Below are 17,460 nucleotides of genomic sequence, written 5' to 3' on the forward strand. Positions count from 1 at the left end.
GGTGAGGGGGGCAAGGAAGGTGAGGGGGGCAAGGAAGGTGAGGGGGGCAGGGAGGGTGATGGGGGCAGGGATGGTGATGGGGGCAGGAGGAGTGAGGAGGGCAGGAAGAGTGAGGGGGGAAGGGAAGGTGAGGGGGGCAGGGAGGGTGAGGGAGGCAGGGAGGGTGAGGGGGGCAGGGAAGGTGAGGGGGGCAGGAAGGGTGATGGGGGCAGGAGGAGTGAGGAGGGCAGGAAGAGTGAGGGGAGCAGAGAGGGTGAGGGGGGCAGGGAAGGTGAGGGGGACAGGGAGGGTGATGGGGGCAGGGAGGGTGAGGGGGGCAGGAGGAGTGAGGAGGGCAGGTAGAGTGAGGGGGGCAGGGAGGGTGAGGGGGGCAGGGAGGGTGAGGGAGGCAGGGAGGGTGAGGGGGGCAGGGAGGGTGATGGGGGCAGGGAGGGTGAGGGGGGCAGGAGGAGTGAGGAGGGCAGGTAGAGTGAGGGGGGAAGGGAATGTGAGGGGGGCAGGAAGAGTGATGGGGGCAGGGAAAGTGAAGGGGGCAGGGAGGGTGAGGGGGGCAGGGAAGGTGAGGGGGGCAGGGAGGGTGAGGGGGGCAGGGAGTGTGTAGTGGGCAGGGTCAGAGGGAGAGCACCTGGAAGAAGCCCCAGCTGTGCTGCGTGCAGCCTTTGTGACTTGGTGGCTCTCAGCTCCAGCTTCTCCTCCACCCCTTCGCACATCTCTCCTCTGGATGCATTCCTTCCTTCCCGCTTTCTCTCTGTTTTCTTGTAAGGAAAGTCTGTTTGGCTAAAGCAGCTGAAGAAATAGGTTACTCTTCTCTACAGTGACTTGCCTCCTTCTAATCCATATCTTCCCGCAGGGTTCCCATTGGAGAGAGTCTGCTCTTTGGTTCCCTTTAAAAACATGTTTCATCTTAGCATTCTGCCCTCTGTTTTTCTTAAAGAAGCATGGATTGAGCTCCTACTCCAGCTGGAGAAAGCCACAGCTAGGAGTTTGCAGTGTGAAGCCTGCTGCAGAATCGGGGGGCCCATTCAAACCCCTCTGACAAAGGCCCAGTGAACTGGGAGTCTTTGAGAGTGTGAACTTGGAGTGTGAGTGTTCTGGGTGAATTTGTGTCCACTGTTGGCTGTGTGACTATGGTAGCTGCTTGACCTCTCTGAGTGCATTTTCCTGATGTGAGAGATACTAACCCACCTCGTAGGGAAGTGTGGGGATTAAATGGGTTGATGTATAATGTAAAGGGTCTAACTTACGGTAAGGCCTCAATCTATGTTAGGTCTCTTCTTTAGCAGCAGGAAAACCCATCACCACCCTCACTGTGGACCCTGGGGTGTTAGGAACCTCCACTTCCTTAGGGTGGGAGCTCTTTGAATCCTACGGGGAAGCTGCTAGCAGGCTATAGTCACCACTGCTTTCCCCTGTAGCAATGGCAGCACCCCACCTCGTGGCTATACCCATGTGGCATCACCACGTGGTCTACCACGTGAGACCAGGAACAGGGTCTGTTTTGTTCATGGGGGCTGTGAGCCTGCACATAGCAGGCTCTCCTTGAATACATGTGGAAAGAGTGGCTGGTGGGTTGACGGGCTCCTTTTGTTCTCTATGGTAGGAGAGATGAGGGTTTCAAGAGTATTTTTCTTTCTTTCTTTCTTTCTTTCTTTCTTTCTTTCTTTCTTTCTTTCTTCTTTCCTTCCTTTTTCTTTCTTTCTTTCTTTCTTTCTTTCTTTCTTTCTTTCTTTCTTTCTTTCTTTCCTCTCTTTCTTCCTTCCTTCTTTCCTTTCTCTTTCTTCCTTCCTCTTTCTTTCTTCCTTTCTCTTCCTTCCTTCTTCTTTCTTTCTTTCTTTCTTCTTTCCTTTCTTTCTCTTTCTTTCTTTCTTTCTCTCTTCCTTCCTTCCTTCTTTCCTTTCTCTTCCTTCCTTCCTTCCTTCCTCTTTCTTTCTTCCTTTCTCTTCTTTCTTTCTTTCTTTCTTTCTTTCTTTCTTTTCTTTCTTTTCTTTCTTTTCTTTCTTTTTTCTATTTCATGCTGAGTGAGGAGCCCAATGCAGGGCTCACGACTGTGAGATCATGACCTGAGCCAGGATTAGACACTTAACTGACTGAGCCACCCAGGAGTCCCAAGAGTATTTTTCAACTAGAAGTCAGGGAAAGATTTCCAAGTCATGAAATAGACCCCCCAAATCTCTGGAGGTTTCAAGCTGTCAACTGAGCTTCAAATCGTGGGTTGTTGGGGAGCCAGGGAGGTACAATTTTGTCTGGGAGACAAGTCCTTGCTTAGTTTGAGTTCAGTCATTGCCTACAATATTCTTTCTCCCCTTTGTCCAGGATTTTCAGCATCCAAGAAGAGCTACATTTTCCTTAAGAGGCTGCATGTCTCAGTCACATTTCTACTTAGCCATGGCCAATGACTGTAACTGGAAGCATTTCACAGATGCTTCTGGGTAGCTAACCAAAAAAGTACCACTCTTTTATAGCAAAAGCCATTGGATTGTATACTTTAAATGGATGGGTTACATGGTATATGAGTTATATCTCAATAAAGCTGTTTAAAAAAAACCCTACTCCTTGACTCCTTTGTGTACACCCTTTACTAATTGTGCTTCCTGGAATAAAGATGCGACGACTGGTGCTCTGGCTGCCATCTTGGATCATAAGGACAAATGCTACAGTCTAAGGTTGGCAGACTACTAAGCTGGAAATGAGCTAGGTCCCTGAGGACTTGGATTGCATACCTCCAGACTGTTGTGTGAAATAGGAACAAACTTCTGGTTTATTTGAACTATTGCCAATTGAGTTTCCGTTACTTGCACCTGTATTTAAACCTTACAGTTGCAACATTTCACTGGGAGACTATGTCTTCTGTGGCTTCCTACCTCCTCTTGTGAAACATGCAGATTCACTTGCATGGACTGCAATCACTTATGGGCCTTCATGTGCTGTGTGATTCTTTGATCCGTATTTTATTATCTGAAATGTGGAGATAATTCTATTTTCCCTATCCTGCTCATTCATGGCATTGAGATAATCAATGAGATGCTGTGTGGGGAAGCACTTGGAAAATTAGAATGTGCTTTACATTTTAATATTATGCATGAAGTTTTTATCACTGTTTTCCTATCTTTTTATTAAAATTGGACACACGAGGGAGAAAAAAACAGAAAATGTAAAAGCAGAGAGAAAAAAGGCATGTCAGCATTTCCTACCGACCACCCGTGGATTATCATCACCAGAGGCAGAGAGGAGTTGAAGCCACACTGCTGTAACGTGTCTGGGTGATTGAGCCGAATCTGACAGCCCTTATCCGTTTCTTCTTGAAAAAGCAGGAATCTGATCTCTGTCTCCTGCGATGCTTTCTTTGTTTCAGCAGCTCTCGGTCTTCTTCCAAATGGCCCTGGAATATAAGATTGGAGACAGTATTTACCCTGGCATCTGTTCTGCTTCTGCCAGCTCTGGGATAGCCCAGAAGTTTCTAAAAGCACCAGCCAGCGGGGTTGCTGTGAGGTGCTAGAGGTAGGCACGAACTGCAGCTTCAGGGAACCCAAAAGAGCGTGTCCAGCAGAATGGCCATTTCTCCCCTGGGAGATGATGAAGGCTGACTGAGGAGAATAGAACACAGAGGTGGAGGGACCAGATCCTCCGTCCTGCCATCCTGGGGACTATGGGATCAGCCAGTCAGACAGTGGAGTAACTCAGAGACGCTAGGGATATGGAAGAGGCAGTTGTGGAAGATGAGTATTTCACCCCAAATCACGCTGCCGGTAAGTGGTGGAGTCAGGATTTGAACCCACACCCTCTGATTCCAATTGCCTACATCCCTATGCTTCAGAAACCATGAATAGAGCACCTTTGTTAGATGACACTATGCATTTGCTCATGTAGCTCAGCCTGTTGTCACTTGTAGTCAAATTATACTATGCAGACTTGCACAGACCAGGTAGGGTTGGGGCAGAGAGGATCTCAAAGGAGTGGCTGATTCTGCTTGATAGAGGGAGTAACATTCAGAGAAGACTTTTCAGGGAAAGTGATGCTGATCCTGCCTAGAAGGATGGACAAGGGCTTTTGGGGGGGTGGGTGCATCGGTGGCGGGAGAGAGCAGGGCTTTCTGAGCTGGGGGAACAGAAGAGTTAGGGCTCAGAGGGTGGTACCTTGTGGGCATGAGGAAGAGGAAGACAAGGCTGGGCAGTTGGAATGTCCTGGGCCCTGGGATGCTGGGGAGTCTGGACTTGATGCCCTAGATGATAAGGCTGCTGCTAAGGAGTTTTTCAGTAGAAAAGGATAAATGTGTATCCATTTGGAATCTTTCAAAGACTGTGGAAGAATGAGATAGGCAGCGAAAGATTGTTTTCAAGATTTTACCTTCTGTTGTTTTTTCAAAATGCTTTCTAGTCTCTCTTTTAGGGGAGCCTAACCTTGATCTTGAGCCATTTTGGAGTTGTAGTGAGCAGTCACACAACTCTGTCAGGCAGCCCAACAGCTGTCAAGGCCGTGGTGTTGGCCAAAGACTGACACCTCTGCTCAGGGGCTGGGAGAAGCCCGGGGAGGTGTTAGTTTCTCAGGTTGTGACAACAAGATGGGTGACATCTTTTCTGCCATGATTAGGGATCAGGCTGGGAGCTGGGGAAGGTTGCCCTCATCCTCCCTTCCAGCTCAGGGTGGGCTCTCCAGGACTGAGGGGCAGCCATAAGACCACACCAGCATTTTTGGTCAGTGAATTCAATTGAGTCCAATTACTAAGGATCCTGACCATTCATTCTGAGCATAAAGTCATTCAGGCTTCTCAGACATTAAGTCTTGGGCTTTTGGTTTCAGGGGACAGCAGGATAGAGAGATGATGAACCTAACAAAGTGCAAGGGGAGGTATTAATGAAACCAATTTTCCTACCCAAAGGTTATTAATTTGAAAGGTTATTAATTTCCTGCAAAGGGCAATGATTTTTCACTATGATGACAGAGTGAAATGCATCATATTTTATTAAAGGGAGATGTGAGTGAGACTGCAGTACTGCTCGGTGATAATTAAGAAAATGTCTGCCACCCGTTTGGCTTTCCCAAGCTTGGAGGCTGCTTGAACTTGTCCTCATCCTTGCCAGGGGGGTTCCCAGCTCATGCTCCCCATTTCACTGGCTGCACCGCCCTCCCGGTCTTCTAAGTAGAAGCTGAAGTGTCACCTTGATCCCCTACACCAGCCTTCCAGTCAATCTGAAGCTTTGGGTTCCCAAATATGCCTAGAATCCAGTTCTCTAGCTAAGGAGCACACTGTTTCTTGCTTGGTTGATTGCAACAGCCTCCCAACACCTCTCTCTCTCTCTCTCTCTCTCTCTCTGTTTGATCATGACATCATCTCTCACACTGCTTCTCAAAGAATCTTCCTAGAACAGGAATGACTATCATATCCATTAGTGACTTTGAGCTTCATAGTATTGTAGCCAAGGCCACCACCCAGTGATAATCCCTCGCTCCCCAGCTCCTCCCCTCCTGCTCCCCACTGCCAGTGGTTCCCTGCACCTCTGTACTCTCGCAAACTCCCCCCTCCCCCATCTCTGCTGCTCCATGGTAAGCCCCGGACCATCCATTAAAATGGAACTCAGCCATCATACCCTCCAGGAAGCCTTCTCATCTAGTCAGAGATCATTACTTCCTCTTGCCGCCAGCACTGTATTGCATCTTTGATTCTAATGTGCTTGTCATGGGACCTGGTAATTTATTTGTTTAGGTGTGTGCTGTTTCCTCCACCAGTCTGTGAGCTCCCGGAGGGCAGTGCTGGTAGGTGCTCAATAAATGCTTACTGAATGATGCGGTATTCCATGCATCCAGGTCTCAGGTCAAAGGCTAAGGTTTGATTTGTCCGCCATGTATGCACTGGTACTAAATGTAACCAATTTTCTTGTACTTAGTGATGGAATAGTTATATCTTCCTTTGTTTCAGGATAGCTGACTCAAATGCTAAGAAAACTATAAATGAAAATAAAACGGGGATAGAAATAGTACCTATCTCATGAAGTTGTTACAAAGATTAAATAAGATATTTGTAAAGAGCTCAGAACAATGCCTGGCACATAATTAGCACCTATGTGAGGCTGTGTTGTTAAAATAAATACCAACTGGAGCATCCAGCATCCTGCATTTTTGATCTGTGAGATCCTTTCTTTCTGTGAAAACTTAGCCCAGTTGCCCTCTCAGGACCAATTCTGTCTTACGTGCATTTACTCTGGATTTGGCTGGAGAATAAGCTTGGCCGGGTGTCTAGGGCCTCAAGGCTCTTCGGGAGAGTCCTATGGAGAAACAGCTGTCAGAAGGAGAAGCCCTCAAACAACTGAACTGAACTGGCTTCTCCCTTTTCTTCCTGGCTTGGCTTTCTTTTGGCACGCATAGGAGTGAGAAAGTTATGTTGTATGTATGTGTATATTCAATCATTTATTTCCTCAACAAAAACTTATTAGCATATTTTATTATATTATGCCTTGGGCCCTGGCTAGGTACTCTTTGAAGGCACACAGGGCACCGCCTCTGTTTTTCAGGAGTCCCCAGTCTGGTGGGAGAGGCAAGTGTGAGAACCACTCATTGCATGTGGTTGCTGTAGGTGCTGCAGGGGAGGGGTGCCCAGAATAGGGGCTAGAGAAGATGTCCAGAGAAGATGAGGCATCATTTGAGTCTAGAAGGATGAAAGATGCTTTAGGAGCTCACATCTAGGACAAACTGCTGAAGAAAGTGAGACTCTGGTATCTAAAAAAAAAAAAAAAGATTTCGTGGAGGACATGAGTGTTGAAGGGCTGTTATGGAGAAGAGAGCCTAGAATTCTTTTATGCAACTCTAGGAGATAGAAATGGCATCAGTGAGTGGGTGTGACATGGCAGAAAATTTTAGACTTTAAGTAGTTTACAAAAATTTATAGTTGAAGAAATTGGGACAACGAGAAAATAAGGGCAGTAAAACAACAAAGACAGAAATGCTAATAGATTAGTACTCTAAAAGGCACACTGTGTGATCATGTAATGTTGCTGAAGATAGGCCACAGATTTTATTATGAGCTTCTTATTGGCCAAATCGGAGAGGGAAACAAGAGCAATTATAGGATTCATGGCGTCCAGTGGCTCACACATTTCTGGTCCTTGAGCCCGAGATGGTTTCCTTCTATGTTATTGTGAAAGGAGTCCACCGGGTGAGGCAGTGGCCACTGTCTTGAACACCATTCCTGCAAAATATGCAGTAGTAAGTTTTACGTGGTTGACTCTGAGAGTCACAGTGCCAAACAGCATTTGAGTCACAGCGAATCTCTGTGAGGCTCTTCGCTATATTGCAGCAGTCGTCTCTGGGACCGAGGGAGGCAGGGGCCACTTCAGGTCACATTTTGGGTAACAGGAAGAGGTGGAGCTCCAGAGCTTGAGTGTCTGCGTTTCCATGGGGGCAGAGTCTGATTGTCCCCTTCACAGAACACAGAGAATGCTGGTGCATTCTGGGCCGAGCCATGGCGTAAAGGATGCACTGCTGTCACCCATACCCACATGTATACCAAAATGTTTCCCAGGCTCTAGCCACTCGTTGTAGCCAGCTCTTGACTGGACACCTCTCCCAGCGGATCCTTTCGTTACTGCGAACCCAGTGTAGCCAAACTGAATTTAATTTTCTTTCCTCCCAATCCATTTTTCTTCCTTTCTCTCTACATTTCCTACTATGATTCAAAACACCATTATTTGTCCATGCTATTGCTCAATCTAGAGAACGGAGAGCTGTTCTAGAATGCTCTCGGGTCACCCAATACTGAGGACCCATCCTCAGGATTATCTTCTCTGTCCCTTGCCACTGGCCTAGTCTAGAACTTCATGCAATTTTTTTTTTAATTGTGAAATTGTAATAGAGTCTTAACTTTTATTTGTAGAATTAATACAAACTCATTGTATATGCATAAATAATTTGAAAAATGCTGAAATGAGTAAAGAATCTCACTACTGAGAGAAAAACGCAAGTAATGTTTGGAGTATTTCCTTCTAATCTTGTGGAGATATTCGTTCCATAGATATTTATTTGGACTATCTAAAATCGAAATCATACGACGCAAATGGTTTCATATCCTTCTTCACCTGTCTTAATAATTTTCCTATAGCATTACAAATTCTTCAAAAACATGCTTTTGAGGGGTGCCTGGGTGATTCAGTCAGTTAAGCATCCGACTTTGGCTCAGGTCATGATCTCACAGTTTGTGAGTTCAAGCTCCTCATTGGGTTCTGCGCTGACAGCTCAGAGCCTAGAACCAGCTTCGGATTCTGTGTCTCCCTCTCTCTCTCTGCCCCTCCCCTGCTCATGCTCTGTCTCTCAAAAATAAATAAACATTAAAAGAAGAAAAAAAGATGCTTTTGAAAAGTGGCATAGTTTGTGTACTTATTCCATTACTGTTGGACATTTAGGTATTTTTTTTTATTACAAACAATGCTCTGATGACCATCTTTATACATAAATCTTTGTCTAGAAAATCTATGACTATTTTCTTAGTCTAGACTTTTGAAAGTAGAATCATTAGCTCCTTAGGTGTGATCTTGTTCATATATCTTTATATATGCATATATATTCAGACTGACTTTCTGCACTTTTTAAGCCACTATTTATTGAGTGTTTCCTCTGTGCCAGGCACTTTTCTAACAGTCTTCTTTGCATTAACTCATGTAAACCTCACAGCAACTCTGTGAGCAAGTTGTGAGAACACACCATGATTCTGTTATGAGTGAGGAAATACGTTCCAATTGTATTTGATAGGAGTATCTCCTTCCCCGGGTGCGTCTTCTATAATTGTTATTTTCTCCTGTCTTTAGAAGAGATAAAGACACACCAGTGATAAGAACCTGGGGATGAGGCTATGGTTTTGAGAGACTATTAAACGTAAACGGTGGAACCCTTTGAAGGAGTCAGCCCCTGTCACCTGGAAAGTGGATTGACGGACTAAGGAGCCTTGGGGTTGCCCTCTGCATGACAGCAAGTTCCTGGGGCAGCAGAACTTCCTCAAAATCAATCAGAAGCAGAAGCTGGGTGCAGGCCATTGCATTTTCTAATATTAGATTCCTTGCAGCAAATGATTTCTCCATTCCTAAGTCAGTCCCCAGGTTTGAGATTCCTAATGTTTCGTATAAGAACAAATTATTTCATTTTCTTTTGGGTAAGGACATCATTAGGTGGTGACTTCAGGCAAATGAGCTGGCAGAGGAGAGAGCCACGGATTCTGCAGTAGAAGGCCTTGGTAGTAATCATTCTGTTTTCTGCCCGTGATGCCTGGGCTGGGTGCCTCTGCTCAGTTCCAGGTTTGTTGAGGACTTCGTGTGACTAGTGCTGAGGACACAAGTGCATAATACAGAGGCCACAGGTATTAATATGCCTTTCACAGAGCTGTTTGTGAAATGTCTTAATGTTCATTTTTTAAATTGCTAAACTGTGTGTGTGTGTCATTTAATAAACTTTGTGACTTTGTTATTACACATTGCTGAAAATATTCTTAGACCTGGGACTAATGAGAGGGGTCCTCCGGAAGATCCCTCTGGAAACTTGTCCGACCGTGTCTTCTGTTCAGGATGGATGGAACCTACTAGAAAATTGTAGTCATAGCTCTTCCTGACTGCTGTGGTCATGCCTGTGATGTGTACATACACAACACTGACTTCAGAATTTCTAGCATGATGGTAGGATGGAAAAACTTGAATGAGAATTTAGTCATAGCTGGGTCTTTAGAGATTCAGTTCTTAGCTGTTGCTGATCTTTGGTGATAAGCAGATTGGGCCCATGGCTGTGATTAGGAATGCTTCTCTGACTCCCACCATCTTGAATTTTTCCCGTCGTCATTTTGCTGTGAAATAAGATGATGACATAGGGATGGAAGGAAAGCTATTTTCACAAGTCTGATTTATTCTGTTTTCTTTGTCTACTTTGGCCTGATTTTGCTAGCCATCCTATAGCCTGAGACTACAATTCATTTCTACTTGGAGATTCCAGGGAAGAAAGTAACTCTAGGCTAAGTTTTCTTGCTGGAGATATTTTTTTTTTCTTCCAGACTTTCTTCTTAAGTTGTACTCCTCTGTGAGAATCAGAAAGAGTTTTTGTCTTTCAAAAAATCTGATTATGAAAGAGTATGCCATTCAGAAAAGTTTCCCATTTGTACTGGAATCCTCTGGAGGTAATGGTGCTTAATTCCTTAAAGTGGTTCCAAGGTCATGGTCACATTCTGCCCTGAACAGTTCAAGGAAGGGTGACCACTTGTCCTTTCAAACTAGAATGAGTTGGTCACTCCAGTTCAAGGGCAACCGAGTGAATTAGTGGAAAAAGAAATGATAATAAAAATTGCCATCCTTGTTGATGATTATTCTGAGTTTTTAATTCAACATCCAGTGTGTGATGTACCTTCCTGCCTGGTCTTTCCTCCTGTGGTCCCCTGGCCTCACATGCTCAGCTGTTGTGTCCTATTTGACTAGTTAATATCATTCGTTCCCAAAGTCAAAATGCAATCTTCATTTCCTCAGGGAAAATCTCTCTGAGTTTCCTGACTTGGTCACATCTTCCTATTATTTGTCCTTTTAGGTGATTTCACAGTTATAATTTTCTAATTGAGCAGTCATTACATAAATATCTATCTCCTATATTTGATGATAAGCTCCATGAAAGAAGAACCTAGCTCTGGTTTTGCTCACATTAAAACTTTATCGAGTAGACCAAGGGGCTGTGGAGTGTCGTGGCCAGGCATCCAGACTAGGAGCCACGTGGCTTGGGTTCAAGGTCCACTTCTGACATTTACTACTTGTGTGACCTTGGGCAAATTTCTTAACCTCGCTGTGCCTGAATTTTTTCATTGTATCATCTTTAAGATGGAGGTAATAATAGTACCTATATTAGAGAATTATTTGTTGAATTAGTATTAATACATTCTGTAATAGTGCCAGACATGTAGCATGTGCTATGTAAATGTTCACTATTATGAGTTTGCCATAAAAAAATGTTGGAGGAATGAAAATCATCTTGAAATGGATCACCGACCTAAATTTAGATGCAAAACCCATAAAAATTCTGGAAGAAAACAGGAGAAAATCTTGATGACATTGAGGAAAGCAAAGTTTTTTTTGTTTTGTTTTTTGGACACCAAAACACAAATCATGAAAGAAAAATTTGATAAATTAAATACATCTGATCTTAGAAATATTCCACTGAGCAAATGAAAAGCCAAGCCAGACTGGGAGAAAATATTCAAGATACATGTATCTGACAATGGACTTTTATCCAGAATATGTAAAAAACACTTACAGTTCAAGCATAAAAAGACAAACAACCATTTATAAAATGGGCAAGAGGTTTAAGCGGCTACATCTTATAAAAAGATACACACATAGCATAGAAGCACACGAAAAGATGCTCAACATCATTATTCATGAGAGAAACACAAATTTAAACCTCAACGAGATAGCACTTCTCCTCCTCTAAGATGGCTAAGATGAAAAAAGATGGACAGCATCAATTGTAGGTGAGGATGTGGAACAGCTAGAATTTTTCACGCATTGCTGGTGGGATTGCAAAACACTGCAGCCACTTTGGAAAATTGTTTGACAATTTCTTATAAAGGTAAATGTACCATAAGCTCATCAAGTCCAAGCCTCGGAGCTTACCCAAGAGAAATTCAAACATATGTCCACACAAAGATGCAAGAGTTTACAGCAGCTTATTCACAGTAGCCCCCAACTATTAGCAACCCAAATCCCCATCAACTGGTAAATGAGTAAATATATACAGGAATCTACCACAATGGAATACCACTCAGCAATAAAAGGGAACAGATTTGTGATCCATGCAAGCACGTAGCATGGATGAACCTAAAATGCATTACACTAAGTGAAAGAGGCCGAACTTGAAAGGTTGCATACTGTGTGATTCCATTTATATCACATTCTGGAGAAGGCAAAGCTAGCCCTAGAGAGCTGACCAGTGGTTTCCAGGGGCCAGGGACAGAAAAGGCAAAAGGGAATCTTTTGGAGGGATTGAAACGTTCTGTATTTTATGATGATAATGGTCCCTTAAATATACGTTTTAAAAAAATGTTGGAAAAATAAACTATAACCTGCAATACTGTGGTTTCTCCACATTACTTAGGGTTCAGGCCGGGGCACTATAGGCTGAACAGCAGGTTTTCTGTGTCAGTTACTTGTGCAGGACTGGGCTGGCCTAAGAAGGCAGGATATTTCTGAGTCCTCTGGGAGTTGGTGTCAATCTGCAGAGAGTGCTCCAGCCCTGACTTTGAACCAAATGATAGGATCAGGCTGGGATATGTCTAGCCCTCCAAGACTTGAGGAAGATTTGGCTTATCTAGAAGGCCCTTCCAAGTTCCTTTGGGCTAGGGATGACTAGGAGTGCCTGGGGAGACCATTCTTGGGAAACCAAATCATCTGGCCAGAGAAGGTTAGGGATGAAAGGGACTTGGAGACCATGCAGTGTCATGGCACCCAGCCAGAAACATTAAAAGTTTCTGACTTTTAATTCTCTTTTAATTCTCTTTCTGTGCATGTCAAATAGCCTACATTTATTGAAGAGTAATTCATTTTCCTGCTCTTTTTAATAAGGGTATAGACAACACCATCAATTTACTCTTCTAGTCCTCTAGAGAGAATCAGTAGCTAGAATTCCAGCAAAAAGCAAAGAAACTCAACATTTAGTTGACTTGTGTTATACAATCTCTTTACAACTTGTTTGAAACAGCTCAGTGATGCCCTTTGCTGACCCCCAACAATTGCTCCCTAGGGACCAGTGACCAGAATGGCCTAGTCCAACTTCCTAATTTTGCAGTTGAAACTAGGACCCAGAGAGGCCAACTGACATGCCCCAAACTGTGCATCTGGTTAACAGCAGAATCAAAACAACTCAGCTCTCCCAACATTCCCAGCATCTTTCTACTGGGCTGGGGTTGAGAAGTCCCAACCCACAAACTGGCCAGGCTTTTGGGACTCTGTTCCTGTCACTACTGTAAAGCTCAGAGGGCTCACATACCATGCCTCACAAAGGCTCATCTCGCTAAGGGAGGCCCCTAGATGTCAACGAGAAAGTGTGTCTTAAGTTAAGAAGAGAGTTGCTAGGGCCTTGTCTTGCCTGTGGGAAATGCCCCCAAATGATTGAGGTGACCCATGACCTCCTCGAACACCTGGCAAAACTGTTGTCTGCCAGCCTCAGGCTCAGACTCCATGTCTTTTCCTCCCATCACAGTGGATAACACTAGAATTCTTACACAGCCAAGAGACTGTGATGTAGGTGTGTGACCAGCGTCTGGCTGGGGTAAGCTGGCTAGGAGCTGGACAAGTCAAAGAGCAAGTCCTTCAACAGCTCTTGGAATGGTGGATCTTGGTTTAAAATCAGTTTTCTGAGTGCTGTTTTAATAGACAGATGAACTGAATGACGTTCTTATTTCAAAATTTGATTTGGCTGTATAATGACTATCTAACTCTTTATATATATATAATATTTATTGTCAAGTTAGCTAACATACAGTGTATACAGTGCGCTCTTGGTTTTGGGGGTAGATTCCCGTGATTACGATTAACTCTTGACTTTGAGCTTCATGTCCTCTTATCCCTGTCTGTCTTGACATGACCTACACAATTGCCAAGGAGGCTTACAAGGAACAGAAGGACAGGTCAAGGCAGACGAACTTAACTCTAATTATGGGGTTTAGGGCATGATCAGATGGTATCACAGTCAAGGGCTCTAGGAGCACTTGAGTCTTTTCCCAGCTCAGAGCAACCCACCTCACTGACATAAGCACCCTGGGAGCATTGGTGGGTGGGAATCCTGTATCTCCATTGGAGACTCAGGTGGTCTCTTCAAGTCTGGTTCTGCTTCTGTGCACTACTGATGGACATACAAGTGGTCAACTTTTGTTTTTACTCTATGGCAGACACTCTGCTAAGCCTTTATTTTACTTTATACCTGCTGAGATCTCCAATGCCTCATCTACTCTCTTATTCTTAGCTCCAGAGAAAGGGCAGACCCAGGATGGCTTTTCCAAACAGACCTTGGGACAATGGCTTGAATGGGAAAAGACGACACAAATCCTTCTCATCTAATTTAGCTTCCTAGTGGCACAGCTTTGGTGCTGATATTGAGGTGGGGGTACTCTGTTCATTCATTCATTCATTCATTCATTCCTCTTTCTATCACTTTCCGAGTGCCTGTTCTGTGCCAGGCATTTTCCCACAAATGAAAGTAGCTTTCAGCTAAATTTTTTCTGGAGCAAGTATCAGGTTTTCTTCCCTATTCTTTTAAAAAATATATTTGTTGCACAAAAGCAGAGTAATAGCAGAAAACAAAATTCAAAAAATATATACTCACATTCTTATCATCTTAATGGATTGACTTTTTATTTTCCTGTGTTTCTATTCTGTATCCAGAAGCAAATATATTTTTCATGTAACTGCACAAATATAATTGCTTTTTGCTCTTTTCATTTCCCATTATATAATAAACATCTCTCCATATTCCAACAGTGCTCATACTCATCATTTTTAAAGGCTGAGTAATATTCCACTGAGGGGATGTTTCATAATTTATGTATCCATTATCCTATCTGGGACAAGCAGTATGTTTCCAATTTTTTACCTTTATAAGCAAGGTTGCAATGAACTTGATGCAGAAAGCTTTTCCTTTCAGAGAATTATTTCTGCTACAAGGAACTACCTGGCATGGGATCACTTGGTTAAATGGTGAGATCATTTTGCTGACATGGGAGCTGAAGCAATTTTACAAGTAGGTTCCCCACAGGGTGTCAGCTACAATTATTACCAAGCCAGAGAACTGCATAAGACCTTGAATGTTCTCATTAAAGGTGATGATGGGGGGCTGGGGAGTGGGTGTAATTGGTGAGGCAGGGTAAAAGCCTGTTTATGTGGCTATCATTTACTTTTTGCTAGTAACTCAGAACACCTTATTTTATCGAATCCTCATAACACCCCTACGAGTAAGTGCTATTCCAAACGGAAACAAGGTCTCAGAGAGGATAAGGGTCTTGGCCAAGGTCATACAGGTGGTTGTTGGGCTGGGTCTCATGCCGAGGGTGGCTCCCTTGAGGTCCTGGAAGTCAGCCACCTGCTCAGACCCACAAACCTCCTTAGTGAGGCCTTCAGAACCCCACAGGACACATGCTGACCATGAGGCTGTGGAATCAGTCTTAGAGTTACACTCCATGGTCACGTGTGTGGCTGTTTTGAACTGCATTTATGTGGCAGCTTTGAAGAAGGCCCAGAACCTGAATTGAGGACATGTCACATGAGACAAGCAACTGAACACGTTCTTTTTTGAGTCCACTGCATCTGCTTTTATAGGTAACATGACTTTAGACACAGAATTGTTCAACTCATATTTGGCTATTGGTGTAACTGTGCATTGGAAGATCTCTGTGAGGTCCTAGTTTCCTGTTAACTTGACCTTGTTGACCTTGAGCAAGTTATTTAATTTTCTGGGCCTCGTTTTCCTCATCTGGAAAATGAAGGGTTTGGAGCAGCCAGCCCTAAGGTCTCCATGGTGGTTCAGTGAGACGTCCTCGTCTCCTTTCGTCAGCTGGGCCAGGGTTCTAGACCTGGCTTTCCTCCCAGACCAGCTGGGCCTCAGTTTCCACCTCTGGAACACTGAGAGGTTGGGAGAAGCCCTAAGACTGTCCCATCTCTCAGTTGCAATGAGTAAAAGATGCCAGAGAGAAGAATGTGTGAAGCCAGGCAAGAAGAAAAGTGAGAGCAAAGCAGCATGACCTGGGTCATGTTCCTAGCTGTGTTTCCCCCAGGAATGTGCCCCTCTCCCTGGCTGGAATCTGAACCTGATGCTTTGCAAAGGTAAACACTTGCAGCGTGAGGAAAGCACTAAGCATTAACTTGGGCAAACAGCCCCAAGGTTATTCTTTCAGGCAAAGGTAAATCATAGGTGGGGAACATGAGCTGAAGCACATGGGTTATGTTCTCTAGGGCAGGGGCTTGAGGGCAACCTGATGAAGGAATGAGCTTGACCTGATCCCTGAGCCTCCTTGGGGCTTTCCTGTGTTGTGGCCTAGACCTGAGAGGGCCAGTCAATGGGTATGATCTTAGAGGCTGATGAACCACCATGGCCCATTTATTCATGCATTCATGCGTTCATTTTACCACACATTTAATGAGCACTCACTATGTGGCAGGGCTGGTTCTTAACGATGAAGATACAACAGTGAACAAGGCAAACCATGCTTTCAAGAAGCTCATGTCTTATGGTGGAAGTAAGTGAGTAGACAATTGTTATGCGGCTTGGTAAGTGTTTTGATGGTGGAAGAATAGGAGAGGCACCTACCCAGCCATAGTGTGCCTGGGGTGAAGGCAGCCAGAGGAATCCCATTGGTAGGTAGTGTCACCAGTTACCCAGATACTCTTGGGGATTCCAATTAGGGGCTGGTCCTGAGGGGAGAGAAAGACTATGGAATGGGGAAGGAGGATGAGCCCACATGTGGCCAATGTGGTCACCTCTCTACTTCTAGAGCTGGAGGTCATGGCTGTAGACTGCACCCTGGGCCCTTCAGCTTTCCTGAGCCCTCATCTCCATTGAGGCTCCTCAGGCCGTGGGGTCTGCAGCATAGCTGTCCCCATTATGTGCATATTCATTTCCTGATGAAGAAATAAGGAGTGGTTCAGTGGTTGGCCCAAGGCCAACAGCTGGCTGAAAAAATCAAACCAGGCCCAGAATCTCATTTTTCGACCTCTCTCTCCATATGTCTAAGTTCTGAGACTGTAAGACCTTTTGGCTATGTGCTTTTACCCTTGTTTCACTTTCCCTAAGATAGTTTTCTACACCCCTGTCTTCCCTTCCCTGCCTGTGTCTGGAGGCATAGCTCACTGCTGCTTGTCCCCATTAGATCACGGACATGGACTCCAACAATTTCTGGGGCACCACGGGAAGCGATGGTGGAGGCAGAGAGGTGCAGAGGGAAGGGCGTTGGCTTTGGAGGCAGCTGGCCCTGTATTTGATTTTCTATCAATTATTAGTTGTGTGATCTTGAAAAGTTCACTTAACCTGTGGGAGCTTCCATTTCCTTCTCTTTAATTGCCACCATGAATCTGAGACTTGGTGAAATGTCTACTATAGACATTCAATATACAGCTTCTCTTTCCTTTCAAAGCTTACCTAAGATCTCTTTTGTCTCATGACTTGACCCAGCAGAGTTCCTTCTGGATAAGTATTTGCAAAGATTTTTGCCAGCCTACTTAGCACCTTTCTGTGAATTCTGTTTACCTCTTTTAGGCAGCACATCACATGTCTTGGCAAGGATGCTCCGCCTTTGTGCCAAAAGGAGGCCCCTCTTTGGAGTGAGATAAACGTGTAAAGTGCCTCCCACATGCCTGGAATGTGGCAAGTTCTCAATGAATAGAGATGGCTATCATCCTATTGGCAGTAGCAGAAGTAGTGATTGGTGTTGCTATTACAACATCTTGCTCTTTGAAGGGTCCTTCTACG

The 17,460-nt window shown here is 44.5% G+C and overlaps 1 protein-coding gene across 1 annotated transcript in view; it reads right to left on the reverse strand.

Moving 5' to 3' along the window:
- Positions 1–17,460, reverse strand: part of LIPC (lipase C, hepatic type) — a 160,449-nt gene that overhangs the window by 27,544 nt on the left and 115,445 nt on the right. Inside the window, exon 3 of the mRNA XM_058737586.1 lies at positions 3,192–3,379. Coding sequence (XP_058593569.1) covers positions 3,192–3,379 — 188 coding nt within the window. The remainder of the gene's footprint in view (positions 1–3,191; positions 3,380–17,460) is intronic.

Source organism: Neofelis nebulosa, chromosome 7, assembly GCF_028018385.1.
Source record: "Neofelis nebulosa isolate mNeoNeb1 chromosome 7, mNeoNeb1.pri, whole genome shotgun sequence".
Taxonomy (NCBI): Eukaryota; Metazoa; Chordata; class Mammalia; order Carnivora; family Felidae; genus Neofelis; species Neofelis nebulosa.